Source organism: Colossoma macropomum, unplaced genomic scaffold (genome assembly GCF_904425465.1).
Source record: "Colossoma macropomum unplaced genomic scaffold, Colossoma_macropomum, whole genome shotgun sequence".
Lineage (NCBI taxonomy): Eukaryota > Metazoa > Chordata > Actinopteri > Characiformes > Serrasalmidae > Colossoma > Colossoma macropomum.
The window spans coordinates 21,347,082-21,364,079 of record NW_023494807.1 but is presented as its reverse complement, the minus strand read 5'-3'; the positions used below and the strand labels follow the sequence as shown (position 1 = coordinate 21,364,079).

The 16,998-nt window shown below is 37.4% G+C and overlaps 1 protein-coding gene across 1 annotated transcript; it reads right to left on the bottom strand.

Moving 5' to 3' along the window:
- Positions 1–10,011: 10,011 nt before the first annotated feature.
- plekhj1 (pleckstrin homology domain containing, family J member 1) lies at positions 10,012–16,645 on the bottom strand. The gene is made up of 6 exons (XM_036556526.1): positions 16,152–16,645; positions 15,916–15,983; positions 15,252–15,318; positions 14,218–14,308; positions 14,070–14,133; positions 10,012–12,698 (listed from the first exon to the last, which is right to left on the bottom strand). Exons 1-6 carry the CDS (start codon positions 16,243–16,245, stop codon positions 12,612–12,614), a joined length of 471 nt encoding a protein of 156 aa, XP_036412419.1. The 5' UTR covers positions 16,246–16,645; the 3' UTR covers positions 10,012–12,611.
- Between the last annotated feature and the right edge of the window lie 353 nt (positions 16,646–16,998).

The following is a 16,998-nucleotide window of genomic DNA, read 5'->3' as shown; positions in this document are numbered from 1 at the left end:
AATGATAAAAATATCAGTACCAGGTGTTTCCTTTGCTACTATTTATTTTCTATGAAATTAAACATGTTAATCATAATGGAAAAGTGGGACAAAAGGATTGCAACAAATAATAGGAATTGCTACTAATGGCAAAAAGAAAGCTTTTAGACTTATTTTGATCACTCATTTAATTATATTTATATGTGGATACAGAATTAGAATCAGGCTTTATTCACCAACTGTGTTTACACATTGAAGATGTGCTTCGTCTTTGGTAACATAGTAGCTAAAGATCACATAATTCTTCAACACATACACACAGACATACAGGCATCCTTTCATGTGAACGTTCACACACACATCCATGACTGAAATGAATGTGCAACGTTTTTAGTATATGGTGTAATAATGTTCAACAGGAAGATAAAAGGTAACAAATTCTAAATTAAAAGCGGTGATGCAGTACCAAAGACAATGGGCATTCGAATGTTATGGCATGAGGAAAAAAAACAGTGCATAAATGCACTTCAGATTTACCAAAAAAAACACTGTATTCAAATATACATATATAAAGGTTCAAAATAAAAATAAATCAAGTTCTACACATTACTGCTGCAAAAAGAAAAATGCTCTAGTGCAAATTGTACCTGGTGTCATTATAAAAGACAAGTTCTCAGGGACATTCTTAGACAACACTTGAATGGAAAGAGCTACAGGACCCTAACAAAGATCTTAAACGTCTCTGTTGTTACGGTTGGTTCAATAATATAAAATTGGTAAATTCATCAAACCACAAGTAATTGTCTCCAGAGAGGTGCGCCGCACAAGATTTCTCTCAGACTAGTGATAAGAAAAGTAAGAGAGAAACCAGCAGTCACTCAAAGAGTTGCCAGATGACCTGAGAGCAGCAGGAACAACAGTTATACAGAGAACAATAATCAATGAACTGCACTGCAATCATCTCATTAATAGGCACCGCACTTCAGAACTTCCAAACAGGCATCAAGACTCATTTGGAACGGTGTACTCTGGTCAGACGAAACAAAACTAGAACTCTTTGACAATAATTCAGCTTGTCATGTTTGGAGAAAAAAGGTATGTATGATCCTAAGAACACCATGCCCAAAGTGAAGTGTTAAAGTGGGAGCATCCTGATATGGGGCTGGTTCTCTGCAACTGGTACTGGGGTATTACATGTCATCGAAGGAAGCGAATGGAGTGATGTGCCGGGACATATTAGAGCCAAGGGAGAAGATGGGCATTTTACCAAGACAATGATGCCAAACATTCAGCCAAAATTGCTCAAGACTGGTTTCTGAAAAAGGTGCAGATGCTTGCATAGCCTAGCCAACCTCCTGACTTGAATCACATTGAATGTGGAGGATTTTGAGTCCATCTGAGAGACCCTCGTAATCTTTGAGAATTAAAGATGATTCGCTAATAGAAATGGGTCAAAATTGAACAAAAAAATTGCCTGCAGCAATTTTAAATGTACTTCTTTATGTTTATGAATACTTTTTGTTCATATGTAACAACAAGACATTGTGTGTAAATTTGAAGTTGAACATGGTTATTAGGACAGCAGCCTTTGTATTAAAAAATAGGAATGCACAATGCTGATATCCAATATTTTTCACACACATATCTACAAATGCCAATGCAGATACATGTTTAAAAAATTAGGAAATTAGGACTAAATCTACCTGGATTACTATTATAGAATAATCTTACATTTATTTCAATAGTGTTATAAATGCAGGAAAAAAATTAAGAAAGTGGGTGCTGGAGCCTATCCCAGCAGTAATTGGGCGGAAGGCCACTGTAGCCCAGCGTCACCCAAACATTTAGCTCTTTTGGAGCACAATAAATACATCATCTAATATCTGTTTAAAGCAATTATCTGCTGATACTGATGTGATTCTGATATCACTGCACATCCCTGTAAGAAAATAAAGAGAATCAGTAATCAGAGATCATCAGACAGCGTGGGGCATCTTGTCAGCACTCTGTGTGATTCAAAATGATCTGTCCAGAGGTCCTCAGCATTATAATAGAACTTTATAACATTGCAATACAGAACACTCCACTAGTTCTTCATGTTACCAATTGAAACATCTTATTCTCTGTGCTTACAGTACACAGATAATGTTCTGTGTCTTTGTTCAGTAAGCTTATCTTTGAGAATGGTAACAGGGTGACTGGCAGTGTATTTCCCATACTCTGTAATAAAAGATGTTATATCATCGAACAGTATTATGTGGTTGTTTATGAATGTAGCTGAGGAATTTGAGGTTTTTGAAATCTCTAAAACAAATAGTATGGCAACTCTAACATTTCAGCATGTGCAGCACTTGGGAATTAGCTCTGTAATTATATCATGCAAATAACTAGCCTGGAGTTTTGAGAAGAAAAATGGTGATGCTTTATCATGCCTTTGTTGTACATATTATAAATAAATAATAATAATTGTGACACTGTTAAACAAAAATCTTTAGTGGCCCCAGGATATTGATTGGGCCGCTGTTCTTTCTTCATTTACCCAGCAGAGGGCGTCAAACACCAGTGTGCATTTTGTCTTATCAAGTTCAAACACATACACTAATGCAGCAATGCACATATCTTTACTTAATTAAGAACTTCTGTAAGAAAAAAGATAGAAGTGTAGATGCTTCACAGGGACATATCATGAAAAGTCACATTTTCCTCACTTTTTTGATAGAAATGAGTTTGATGTAGTATGTAAACACTGTTTGTAAATGTTAATTTTACATAGTGAAACTTTTATGCAACTACACTACATGGACAAAAGCACTGGGACACACCTCTCAATCATTAAATTCAAGTGTTTTATTTATTATTCCCATTGCCACAGTGTATAAAATCAAGCATGCAGTCTGCCTTTTACATGTATTTGTGAAAGAATGGGTTGTTTTAAGGAGCTCACTGAATTTGAGCGTGGTACTGTAATAGGCTGCCTCCGTTGCAACAAGTCAGTTTGCTAAATTTCTTCACCCCTAGATATACCACCATCAACTGTGAGTGGTATTTTTGAAAAGTAGAAGCGTTTAGGAACCACAGCAACTCAGCCATGAAGTATCAGACCACGTAAAGTCACCAACACTCAATAACTGCAGAGTTCCAAACCTCCTCTGGCCTTAACACCAGCACAAAAACTATGCCGGGAGCTTCATGGCATGGGTTTCCATGGCTGAGCAGCTGTGTACATGCCTTACATCACCAAGCACAATGCCAAGCATCAGATAAAGTGGTGTAGGGCACGCCAGCACTGGACTCTAAAACAATGGAAACATATTCTATGGAGTGTCGAATCATGCTTCTGTACCTGACAGTCTGATGGACAAGTCTGGGTTTGGTGAATGCCAGGAGAACGTTGCCTGCCGGACTGCATTGTGCCAACTGTCAAGTTTGGTGAAGCAGGCATAATGCTATGGGGTTGTTTTTCAGGGGTTGGCCTAGGCCCCTTAGTTCCAGTGAAAGGAAGTCTTAATGCTTCAGCATACAAAGACATTTTGGACAATTGTATGCTTATAACTTTTGTGGGAACAGTTTGGGGAAGGCCCTTTTCTGTTTCAGCATGACTGAGACCCAGTGCACAAAGCAAGGTCCATAAAGGCATGGCTGGCTGAGTTTGGTGTGAAAGAACTTTACTGTCCAGCACAGAGCCCTGACCTCAACCCCATCCAACACCTTTGCGAGCCATACTCTCTCGTCCAACATCAGTGTCTGACATCACAAATGCTCTTCTGGATAAATGGGCAAAAATTCCCACAGACACACTCCAAAATCTTGTAGAAAGCTTCCCAGAAGTGTGAAAGCTGTTAGAGTTGCAAAGGGTGGACCAACTCCATATTAATGCCTATGAATTTAGAATGGGATGTCATAAAAGCTCCTGTAGGTGTAATGTGTAGGTGTCCCAATACTTTTGTCCATATAGTGTAGCTGTATGTAACATAATTTCCATGCAAACACACAAAGCAATTCAAAACAAACAACACATTCCAGCAAGGGTGGGCAGTATACCAATATAAACATAAATACCGGTATGATGTTCTCTCATGATATAAATTTTGCTGTACTGTGGATAAAGTGATAGGCCCAAACACAGTAAACCACAAACGGCGCTGCCACCGAGACAAACTAAACATGAGCCTGAACAGCTTAAATAACTCACTAGTCAAATCTTTCACTTTGTTTAATAAAGATATAACTCTTAAAATAGCGCTGGACATTTGTTTACCCTGTACAGCATTCTCACTTGTGATTGGGCAATCATTTAAAGCCTGGTGGACCAGGAAACTGTTAAAGGGAAACTCCACCAATTTTTCAAAAAATTCTACATGATTAAATGGTTGAGATGTAAAGAAATCATCCAGAGTGGTTTGGTGTGAAATGCTCCGTTGTAGAGAAATGTGCTGAGTCAGAATTCTTCACAGTGGTAGTGATAGGAACCAGACGTCTGAAGATTTTATTGCCTCTGAAAGCTCCCTCACAGAAAATGATTACATGAAGTAGTTAGATATATACTGCCTGATGTCTGACACATTGTTTTATGATAGATTTGTGATAAAGTTTTGTCTTAAAATGTATTTTAATCCATTTATTTGAATCCATTCATGGCAGAGGGGTACATGCAGGGTGTTGTAAGGCAAAATAGTCCCCTAAGAAAACTCTTATAATAATAATATCTCATATTGCTATTGCCTGAATAATGAAAAATATTGTGATATAAATTTGAGTTCATATCACCAACTCCTACATTCCAACTCTTACATTAATGTACATATTTGGAGGATTTTTATCCTATTTGTCATTGCCGTTTTTTTTTCCAATATCTATATATACTGTATGGCCAAATGTATGTGAATTATGTAGTTCAGTACTTGATATTTAAGTAAATTATGGAGTTCATTACTTGATATTTCATCGTTTGAATCCTATATTAATCTGGGCGTCAAGAGAGGCAGCTACGTGAATCACATAACGGCAGGCTTTAGCATTACCTGGCTAGTTAACGCAGCTGGTTACAGAAGCAATAATTTAAACTAACAAAATGAAAAACTACCAACATTGAGGCAGTCAATGTAGGGGTTCCTTTTCCTTTTTCTTTTTCCTCTTTCACTGCCCAATAAGCCATCTTCTGTTTTATTTTCTTGTCCACTCATCCAGTGAAATCAATGGCTTGCAAGTGTTGTTCAGCATGATCACATGATGCATTTCCTGCAATGATTGGCTGTTGGAAACTTATTCCACGAAATTGTTGCAGCTGATTTTCGAATGAATTGCACGAAGCTTTACATTATGCAACTCAAGTGCAATTTAGTTTCATGTAGGTTTGAAGCAATTACAGTTACATAAAATTACATAAAAGTTTCACTGCCAGCCTAAGCTGCAAAAAACTTTAGAATTCCTTGTTTTTGTGATGTCATGAAAACCAACATATTTACATATATCCACCTATTCAGTCTACAGCAGTTCAGCCCCATCCATTCAGACTGAAGTTACAAGGAGTGTTTCATCCTGGGCTGCTTTTTAAATGAGAAGAAATACAGGGCAAGCAATCAGAACAGAGCTCTTTTACATACATCAGTCTTAAAGACACAGACGCACAAGGAGCCTGTGTGAAGAGAGGTCGGAAAATGGTCATAATAAATTAATTGCAACCAGTTTTGGTACATAAAACCACACAAATGTTTTAAGTGGACTGTAAGAGAAAATATAAAAAGAGCAGAAAAACCCTTTAAGCATGTTTTGGAGCTGGAAGTGTTTTTTTTAAGAGAAACGATTGTGTTTTAGGACTTCCAGGGAATGCCTAACTTTTGCAGTCAGTTCCAAGTACATTGTTAATGTAAAAGGAATAGAAATGTGTTCTTAATGAAAAACAGAAAAATCTTGACACCCTTTAAAACAAGAGCCCTATGAAAGCTCCTTACCAGTTTAGTTTCTGTTTCAGTCCTTTAATTCATTTTCACTTCAGCCTTAATTCACTGAGGCATTAAAGTTATACGAAGCCAACCTACAAGTAAGCAATATAACTAGAGCACATTTCCCTGATGTATAGTGAGTTTAGCAATTGATTTTAAAGCTGCTGAAATGAGAATAACAATTTAGCTAGCCTGATCTATATCTTGCCCTTGAGAGAGGAGCTATGACTTACGAATATTGTCTTTAATAGAATCAGCCACAGAGCTCTGCTATTACCGGGTCTATTTTTAGCTTTGCCTTTAGCCAGTAGTTAATGTGTTGCTACGGTTATCAGTCGTGCTCTTTTAATAGAGCAACCCTGAGACCTATTAAACGTAATAGGAATGAAGCATGTAGTGTTACATTAAGACATGTTGTAGCTTATCAAGCATTTTGATTGATAAAAATCACTCAAAGGTTCCTTTCACCACACAGACTGATGTAGCACACAGTGGTTTTTTTAATCTGCTCCCTTTGTCTCACAAGAGAGTCATTTGTGTCTTGGGGTCAGTACAGCCAAAGCACAAAAGGAAGGAAGTGAGAAAAAGAGAAGAAGCAGTTTTCACTCAGCTCGCTGGAAGTGCAACTAGGCAATAAATGGACCTGTTCAGGCCATGGCACACAGACCCAATGTTCCCCAAAGAACACCAACATTCTGATGTCAGCAGTCATCTTTTTAGTCTACTCTTTAGCCCAGAGCACACGACCAAACATTCTCCAAAAAACATTTTGATGTTGGAAGCCAACTTTACTCTTTTTCAGAAGATAAACTGACAAGATTTTTGAGGCCTTTCTCTCTGAGTTCTCTACACAAATGAACAATGAACTATTGACTTTACATTTGTATTATTGCAGCTCTTCATATCTAAGTACCTGATTGTCTAGTAGTGTTGTGAATTGCATAACACCAAAAATCTCAATACAATCTGATACATACAGTCGCATGCAAAAGTTTGGGCACCCCTGGCCAAACTACAAAAAAGGTTTTTTGTTCCTCCACAGGGAACAAACTTTAATATGTATTTTTTCTGCAAATGTTAGTATTAGAGTTTAACATATTGGAAAAAAAATAAAATATAAAATGTGCCACAACTTTTGCAAATTTTATGCTTTATTTCTCCACTTTGTTAAATTCAGCAAATAATCAGGAATTGTGCATCGAAATGTGTGGAACTATGTTATCTATAGAGGATGCGTTGACTTATTCTCACTTTAAAAATCAACAATACATGTAATTTGACCAGGGGTGCCCAAACTTTTGCATATGTAGACCTTTCTGTTGGTGTGTCTGGGTCTGCCTGATAATCTTTATCGTTGGGTACACAGCTTCACTAGTATCCTGTAATATGACGTTTCCTATAATCCCACTGCTGTTGCAACAGGAGAAAGAAGAAAGTGGTACTGTCACAAACAGGAGGAGTGGTGGTGTGGCCAGCGGCTACTAGCCTGGAATATTTTTTTAAATAAATGGGGAAAAATTAAATAAATAAATGAACCAGTGTGAAAGGGAGGAGAATGTGCAAGAGCAGTGTGAATAACATTCTAAAACAGTGGGAATGTTGGAGGACATTCTAAAATAATGTGAATGGAGGAGAACTTTTAAAACTGTGAATGGGGAAAAACGTTCTAGAACAGTATGAATAGGGAGAATGTTCTAGAACAGGGTCAATGGGGTGAACATTATGGAACAGTGTGAAAGGATAAGAACATTCTAAAACTGCGATTGTGGAAGAACTTTCTAAAACATTATGGATTCTACAGCATTCTAAAATTGTATAAATGGGGAAAACAATCTAGAACAGCATGAATGGAAAACATTATAAAAGAGTGTGAATGGGGGAGAACATTCTAGAATGGTGTCAATAGAGGAAAACATTTTGAAACAGCATCAAATAGGGGTGAATGAAGAGAACATATAGATTATCCCAGTGGTTACTCACAGATGTGGCACTCCAACCCAATGTTTGGGTTTCTCAGTGTTTATTGGAGAATGTTTGGTTGATGTGTTCTTGGTCCTTGGAGTCTTGTTCTTCCATTCACACGGTTCTAAGATGTTAATCCCCAGTCACGCTGGTTCATTTGGCTTGTCACTTCTTATTGTGGAAAGGTATAAAGCTGACTACTAATAGCAGAATGTTGATGATTTTGTGGAACGGTTAGGTCATTGTGCCATGACCTTTCCAGTATCAGCATGGACAAGCCAAAGGAACCAGTGTGAAACTCTGTACCATTCAGTCGTCAAATTGTAAAAAAAGGGGTTCATGGTGGGATATTCAAGACTACTTGGTGTGCAAATCTCAAATGTGGATAACAGACATCTTAAGTGATTTCACAAAATAACATTAATCCAAAGGGGATGGAAAGTGGGATGTCAGATTTCCAAGCAGGATAATGTTTTTGAAATGGGGAGGGGGGGTGGTGTAACATCAGCTTGCATCTCCCCTCAAATTAAGCCCTGACACCAACCAACCAAGGTTTGTTTCTTGAAGAACTTTAAGTCAGTGTGCTCTTGACTTTACAGCACCAGAGGCAGCAGGACACACTAGTCCACTCATTATCAAACCTAATGAGGATCCGTGCATCAATAATTCAGCAGGGTGTTCGTTACCAAGTCATCCTCACTGCTGCAGCGGAACGGCCAGACTGCTGGCCTAACGTTAATGCAACTTTTGCCAGTGCAGGTCACCAATTATAATTTTGCCAGGATCCCCTGGAGCCTTCCTCAAAAGTGCCTGTTCCATCTGGTTTTTGTTCTTCAGTTATATATACAAGGCTCAGAACAGCTCTATAGAACCTGCTGGGCCTTTTTGTGACATTTGCCAAGTCTAGGAAAGTTTTTTCACACTGCCTTTCCTCTCTTTATTTTGAGTGGCCATGTTTTTCTTCAAGGTTTTAGGGCAGGACTCTTCAGCTCTGGTGTTCAGCACAGTTTGGTGACATTCCTGACTCAACTCATCTGATAATTATCAGGGTTTGTAGGTTTGTTTGAGCATGGAAATCATTAAACTCTGGTAAACGCTGGATTTATAGTATCATTACTTATATAATATGTTATGTAGGGTAATGAGTAATACAGGCCATAATACAATAAATAGAAACAGGTCTTCTGTATTGTTGTAATTGTGAGAAAACCTCAGAAAGGTTATAGGAGAAGGAAAAACATTTTAACAACTGTAATGCACATTAATGTCATGAGTAATTTTTGACCATTTTTGTTATAATAAACAATAAAATGTTGGTACAATGTGGGTAGCTGCCGTTTCCAAATGGTGTAAAAAAAAACAAAAAAAAACTAAAAACATACAAATGCATCAGAAGCATCCCCTTTGTTTCTTTCAGGGTGATTGAAACAGGAACTCGGACATGCTCAAACAAGGCCAGGCCTGCCATAGTGTACAAAAGGCATGTGCTATTTCAGAAAAGTAAACACTTCCAAGCTATTTCCTTTGAACTTCACACATCATAGGCTGAGCATACAGAACTACACCTGGAGCAATGGCTTTCTCTAATAAGTAAGTTGCTATAAGTGGGTCTATATATCGGTAACTTAGCACCTGAATAAGACCTAGTGCACAAAAGGATGATGTTAGAGACTCAAAAGTTGCACTGCACCATAAGTCCCTGCATGCCTTAGCAAAGTGACTATTTGCCCTTGTATAGAGTTCAGTTGTTTCTATGAAGAACTTAGGTTTGACTGACAAACCAACCATAGCCAATTCACAAGCTTAAATGAATACTCCAGCATTTTTTCAACCTAATATCCCACTGCTGCAGCATTTGGTTGTTTACCATAGACAGTAATTGCAGTGCAGAAAAGATAAAACCAGAAAAGAGCATATAAAAACACACTAGGCAGGTGACTGAGCATCTGCCCATTGGCTTTTGTTATATTTTAAGTCAACCTGTTTTCTGTTTTGTTCTTTTTTGTTTTTTTTCACTCAATTCGTTAAAATTATCAGCTGTTGTAACTACAACATTCAGATCTGGCTGAAAAATGCTGGAGGATTCCTTTACCATTCTTCAGATATCCTCAGAACAACATTTCAGAAATAGTTTTTGAAAAATGCTTTATTAAAAAAAAAAAACATAAAATAAAGATTTTTGAATTGTAAAATGAAACACACAAAAAGATATCAAAGATGAAACACACATGGATCCCGCTGTAGGCTTACAGTTGTGAAACATGGGTTTGAAGCATTCTTCGAGAGAGACCATTCAAGTTTATTAACAGAATTGTGATTTGACTTAAACGTGCAACCTTGCAGTCCATAAGAAAAATATGGGTTATAGTATTACTTTTCTTAAGGTGTTTTCTACTGCACATTCAAAAACCAGAAGTCAGTCAAACAGGTCATTTTATGCCATTATAAAGCATCAAATCTAACTTATTAGCCAACTTACATGAAACAATATAATGCACACACTCACAAATGGGTCTAACTTTACATTGACACATGTAGAATGAAATAAAGCTTCACTTTTTTTCTCTTAAGAGTAGGAACTGATGCATTAGCTACCTTGCTAATCTTTACTTAATGCTAGTTGTGTTGAAATAATAATACAGCATGATTTTTCTGCACTCCCACACTGTCTACAATTACACAGTGTCACGTGTAGAAGGTCATATTTTTTTTTCCCTTGAGAGTGTGAAAACATGAGCAAAAACACTCTTTCTGTGGAGGCTAGCATGAATGCTAATAGTGTTAGATTCCAAACTAGCTCATGCCACCTTTACAAAGTAAAACCATACTATTCCATTCTAGTTCGAATTTTTGGTCATGCAGTTGTACTTGGTGACTTCATCTTCACCTGGAACAGTAAATAATTCGCTAAAATGTTGTTTGTTTTAGCTGCAACTGTTAGCAAACACAAAGGACAGTACCCTCGAGTACCATTAGGTCCTGCTGGTACCAATCTTGAACAGGTACCAAAAACAAACAACTGGAATCTTCGCTACTGGACTCATGGGCAATAGAAAAAAGCAGTTACATTTTTTTGGTGCCAAAAGTTCTGTTACTTAGTACAGTGGAAAGGAATAAAATTTTTTAGTGAAAAAAAAATCTAATTTACATAATTTTGCCCTTATCCTAAATGTAGCCAATCAGCAAAGACATATTTGGTGTTCTTAGTTTGCTTCTTTCATTTTGCACTGGAGCTACAAGACTAACATAATATAAGTATACACACTTAAAAAATGATTTTTCAAGGTTTCTTTAGTCAAGGCAAGGGTTCTGTTTAGAATGAGTTCTATATAGTTCTATATAGAACCATCTGCATGGTTCTCTGCATGGTGAAATGGTTCTTCAGATTGATGGAGAATGTGTTGTATATGGTTCTATATAGAACTCTTTTGAAAATGGTCATTATAAGCTTGACACTGTAACAATAGTAGAACAATTTTTGGTGCTACATACAACCATTTAAAAAAGCACATTATCCATCAATCTGAAGAACCGTTTCACCATGCAAAGAACCATTTAAGCATAAAATGGTTCTATACAGAACTCATAGTTCTAGCAAGAACTACTACCTTTACTAAAGAACACTTGAAGAACCATCTTTTGTAAGTGGGTACGTCACCCAAAACAATTTTGGATTGCAAAGTCTCACCTTACATTGGCTATTTTAGCCTAGTAGATCCAATGGAAAACTAACTAAGACAACAACTTGCCTTTTGGCTGCTGTTTAGGGTAAGGGCAAAACATTATAAATCAGCTTTTTGGGGGGTGGGGGGGGGGGGCTGTGAGCTACTGGGAACAGGCTGTGTTAGTAAACAGGAGAGAGACTCTATAGTTGCTCTTAGTTTCACTTCTAATGCCCATCATTTACAAATGATTTGCAATGCTCACACTGTCCAACTACTTCATATGCCAGTGTTGCTCTTGCAGTGTAATTACACATAGTAGTAGAAGATGAGGCATTAAATTCTGAAAAGAGTGGTGTAAATTCAAGGATTATGGAAAACTGTGCAAAATTAAGTCATAACTGATAGACATTCAGCTTAAGTTAAACTACTGTAGATAGACCTAGTGCCATATGAAATGTTGCGTTTAAACTAACAAACTGCATAAAACAAAGCAATGAAGGTTCTGTCATGCAAAATGAAGCATGAGTCATGGGAAGTGGTGTCTAAAGGTGTCGCAAAATGCAAAACAGGGAAACCACAAGCAGCCCATACCACCCATAAGACAGCATACTGCCTCTGCTGTACAATCATAAAGCAGTGACCAATATAACTATGGTCTAACCTGTGGTCAATAGAACTTTCCTAAGCATGTCATCTCACAGTTGAAAAGTGTTGCACCTGACAACAAGCACAAAGGCCATCAGACTGACAGCAAAGCAAAGAAAATGACCTGTTTATAAAAATGCATTAAAATGCTACTGGCTCATTCTCAGCTGATATTCATAACAGTGCCATTATGTATAAAACCAACTGACAACTACCAACATATAACTATACAATCATTTAAAAAAACAGTGATAAAGCTACAAATCTGTAAATCAGACAATGAAGTGGAAAAAGTGGCAATGTTACATTTAGAAATGTCTGGAAAAGAAAAAAGAAAAAAACAGCAGTCTTTCAGTTCTTTTGAAAATGCTCTACACATACATGGTGGGTAGTTTCTGCTCTGACTCGTTGGACTGGGTTATGTGGGGGGAGGGGGCAGAGGAGGAAGCCCGCTGCTGACCTGGAAGCGAGTCTCATCTGAAATCCCATACTGCTCCAATGGGTCCTATCATAAAGGTAACACCCACAACAAACAAACAAACAAAAAACAACAAAAAAGTGTTAACACAGGTGTAAAACACATCAAGTGGCAATTCAGGTGCTATTTAGAATAAGTAATAGTCGATTCTAATAATATTCAATATGGTGTGCACTCATTTGGCCAAAATAAACTCAATAAACTCAAACAAAAGAAACTCATTTTATGATGGCAGTTACCAGTAAAGCTATGATGACGCGCTTGTGCATGAACGCATGACATTTACAGTGAAAAGCCCAAACTATGAGGAGTCGCTGAGTGACTTATTTTTCAAAGAAGGATGTACATAGTAAAAATATTGTGTTTATAGCAGCAAAAAGACTGTGTTACTGCTGACTCATTTATTTTCTTGATATCTAAGCAGTATGACTTGCTTCTTCTGCTAAAAAGTGATATTCTTCACAAGATTGATAACACAAACGTCATGCAAGAAAAAAGTGACCTGAAAAGAACCAGAAGGAACTAACTTAAGCGTAAAGTTGACTGGCTAAGCAAAAAATCCTGTTTCATGAGACAGAGACTCTTTGGCATAAGGTTTATGACAACCAACCAAGCGCATGAAAGACAAGTTGAGTTTTTTTTTTATAAAGAAGGGAGAAGAAATCACACTACACATATACAACAAAGTAAAGCATTCATAATGGTAAGAAGCAACACTGCCACAGTGTTAGTGCTAAGTGTAGTAATAACTGTTTTATATGATACATAGTTCCATGCAAAAGCTTTAGGCACCTGACAAAATGATATTTTAAGAGCTATGTATCTGGGCAGTTAGCATTTATTTGCTAACATTAATATTCAAATAAATATCAATAATCCAAAAAACCAAATAGAGTCAAGGTTTATTCATATAGTGCTTTTTACAATAGGTGTTGTCACCAAGCAGCTTTACAGAAAATCTGGGTCCAGGTCCAAGTGAGCAAGCCAAGAGCGACAGTGGCGGAGAAAAACTCCCAAAGAGCGAGAGGAAGAAACCTTGAGAGGAACCAAGACCAAAAGGGGAACCCATCCTCCTCTGGTCGACACTGGTCAGCGATTACAATAAATAGTAATTTTATGTTTCTCATGGTTGGACTTAGACGTTTTGTTGATGTTTATCCTTCACTTGACGGAGGAAGGAATGCTTAGAGACAACGTGTTTTGGCTAAGAGGCGTGTCAACTGTTATTGTGCAAACGGTCATGTGTTCAGGTCAGAGATTAACACCCCTAGTTAATGGTCATCAGTAGTTGAAAATTAAAAACATGGGGATCAGTTGTTGTACAGTGTATAATGATGCACTGTGCTGCTTTTTTGGGATCAATTTAATTTCTAGTGGGTTAAGGAACTTTGTGCTTACCTTGCCAGTGAGTCGATGGATCTCAGAACGATAGAAGATGAGGTTCTTACGCATGAACTCATAGCTGTGAAAAAAGATGAGTCAAATGGGAACTGGCATATGACAACTGGGACAAATATGGTTGATAAGCATGCAAAATTCTACAGACCTAGCCTTAATGATGGCATCTATCCACTCAAGGCACTGCTCCTGAGAGTCACATTCAAACAGGTATTTTCTCTCAGCCTCATCTAGAAAAGCTGACAGCAGAGTGTACATGTAAATGCAGTGAACAGTTTAATATTTATCTTGGTAATGCGTCAGAATGATAAAGGCTTGTTTACTTAGTTTGAAAGAGGAAGTACAGAATCAGTCCTTAACACACTCGAGGGCACAGAAGCAGTGTGGCATGCAAGGCATTTATTTTAATAAATAAAAGGGGAATTCCACTGATCTATCTAAATTTCTGCATAATTTTACAGACTTGGAAAGAGACCTTTAGAGACCTGGATCCTGAGAAATGTTTGCCTCTCAAACCAACCTTCCACTGTGTGTGGGAGCAAAATACATGTGCCCTTTTCCAGGCAGGTTCACTATAGCTCCAGTTGTTTTAAACTTCATAATTATTACAGGGTCCTTACAGTGGATATAGGCATTTTCAAGTATGTAGCTATTTTTATAGCCATTGCCCGATTTATGAAAATGAACACAATTTTGTCTCATTTTATTTGCATGTTCACTGATTTTCCTCATGTTGATGAATGATTAAGGAAATTTGGCTTCTCTATCACCCCATATTTATACTCTAGTTTAACAGAATGTCTTGATGATCGCTTTTTAATTGAAGTAAATTTAGTCTAAAAAATAATATATATATATATCAAAGGTGCCAAAAATTTTGGAGCTGACTGTACAAAAACAGAAGACATGCGAAGGTTCACTGATCATTTTATATAGTAAATAAAATGGCTATATATGTAGACATTGTGACCCCTGCTTCCTATCACCACCATTGTAAAGAAATCTGAGTTGATGAGTTTCTCTACAATGAACAACATTAGGCTACTCTGAATTACTTTCTTTACACCTCATCGACTGTTTTGAGTTTTTAGCAAACCAGTGGAATTCCCCTTTAACATTTGTCCTACCGGACATAAACAATTGTTCTTCTGTGTGATGCTGCTGGCTGGTCATGAGACTCACCAATGGAGAAGGCCATATCATCTTCTCTCTCAACTCGACACTGTTCTAGCAGTAAAGCCCCAATCGGCTGTGAATGTACACAACATGTCTGCTGTTATATAACTACTCAACTAATTCACATCATACTAAAGCTGCATATGCCTGCTTCGTGTTAATTTTAGCCAAATACTACATACACAAATCAAAATGTAATAAGAACAAGCCATTTTTCCATCGTTTTAGAAGTTATATTAAAGTTTAGATTGAGTTTATTTCTTCTCAAAAACAGAAAAGCTGTTAAAACCATCAGATTTGAAAAAAAATCTTACAAAAAAAACTAGTAATACTGTGGAAATTTCTACAGGCTGCTTCTATCAATCTTATAGCGAATTCAGACATTTGCTATAGTTTACTACAGGATGATACACAAATATAGATTAATAAAAGACGTTACTACGGGAATATTGTAGGAAGTGAACGCATTATATGTCATATAATCATTACACAGCACTATAGAAATTATATAGTTTCTTATTGCGTTAATATATATCTTTATAATGGCAGACACCGCCTTTTTGAACAACTGTACCCTCTGGCATATGACACTATGATTCTTATGTGCATGCATTGTATGTCTGCTTTATTCTTTTCTTTAAAACGGTTTCAGGGAGAAAGATATTCCCACCTCCTCCTCATCTGTGCGAAAATAAAACAGGAAATTCACTATAAGCTTCACAAGTCGCCTCTTCATGACTGTTGGAAGAAGAAAGTGACAGGGTGGTTGGAAGAAAGTAACAAGGGGACACGTTGCCTCAGTCAAAACAAAGCAGACTTATATAACGCGCTTAAAACAATCATGTGCCCCTCAGTGATAAATAATGTTTTTTGAGCGAACGATGATGGATGTTACCGATGTCTTACCGTCGCCTTTCTTGGGTCCCCTCATCCCCAACTCCGCCGCCCTCTCAGAGGGCTGTCGACTCAGGAAGATGAGCTCTTTTTCATTAAAACGCATTTTGGAATAATACTTCTGGATACAGTCTAGTTGGCTGACTTGGTGGCTAATAAGGTTACCATTCTGAATATACTAATGATGCGATGACTCAGTCGGCTGATGGATGGTTCACCTTGGCCGCCTGGTCCAGTTCATTAACCTAGCTATATTTTTTTATCAGCCAGCTAAAAGTCACCACTGATCCGACCATCACCCATGTCCACAGGACGACAGCTGATGCTATGTTACATTCCGGTCACTCTGCTCTCACTTCTGATCTGTTTTTCTCCACTCTGACTGACTAAAAACGCAACTAACAAGAGACAAACTGAGATCCTTCTGCTTCGCTGTTAATGCCCTGTTCTCGAGAATCGTACAAGCACTGTGAAGGAAGAGATCCAGAAGGCATCCAGAACGAATATCTTTTCAAAATAAAAGCCAAATGTGGCCACATAGTGAGTGAGTGAGTGTGTGTGTGTGTGTGTGTGTGTGTGTGTGTGTGTGTGTGTGTGTGTGCGCGCGCGCGGCACTTATTCCCCTATAAACACGATTTTGTATTATTTTATATTTTTTCAACGCAAGATGAAAAAGCTGTGCTGAGATCAACCATTTGTTTATGATTTTATGATCTAGATTACAATTATTATATATTTTAGAAACAAAGTATTATAATTATTAGAAAGTATTGGTTTTAAATCAGCAAATGTGTAATTTAATAAACTTGTGGGTTAAATACAATTCAGTAAATAATATATAACATTGCTGCAGGGTACA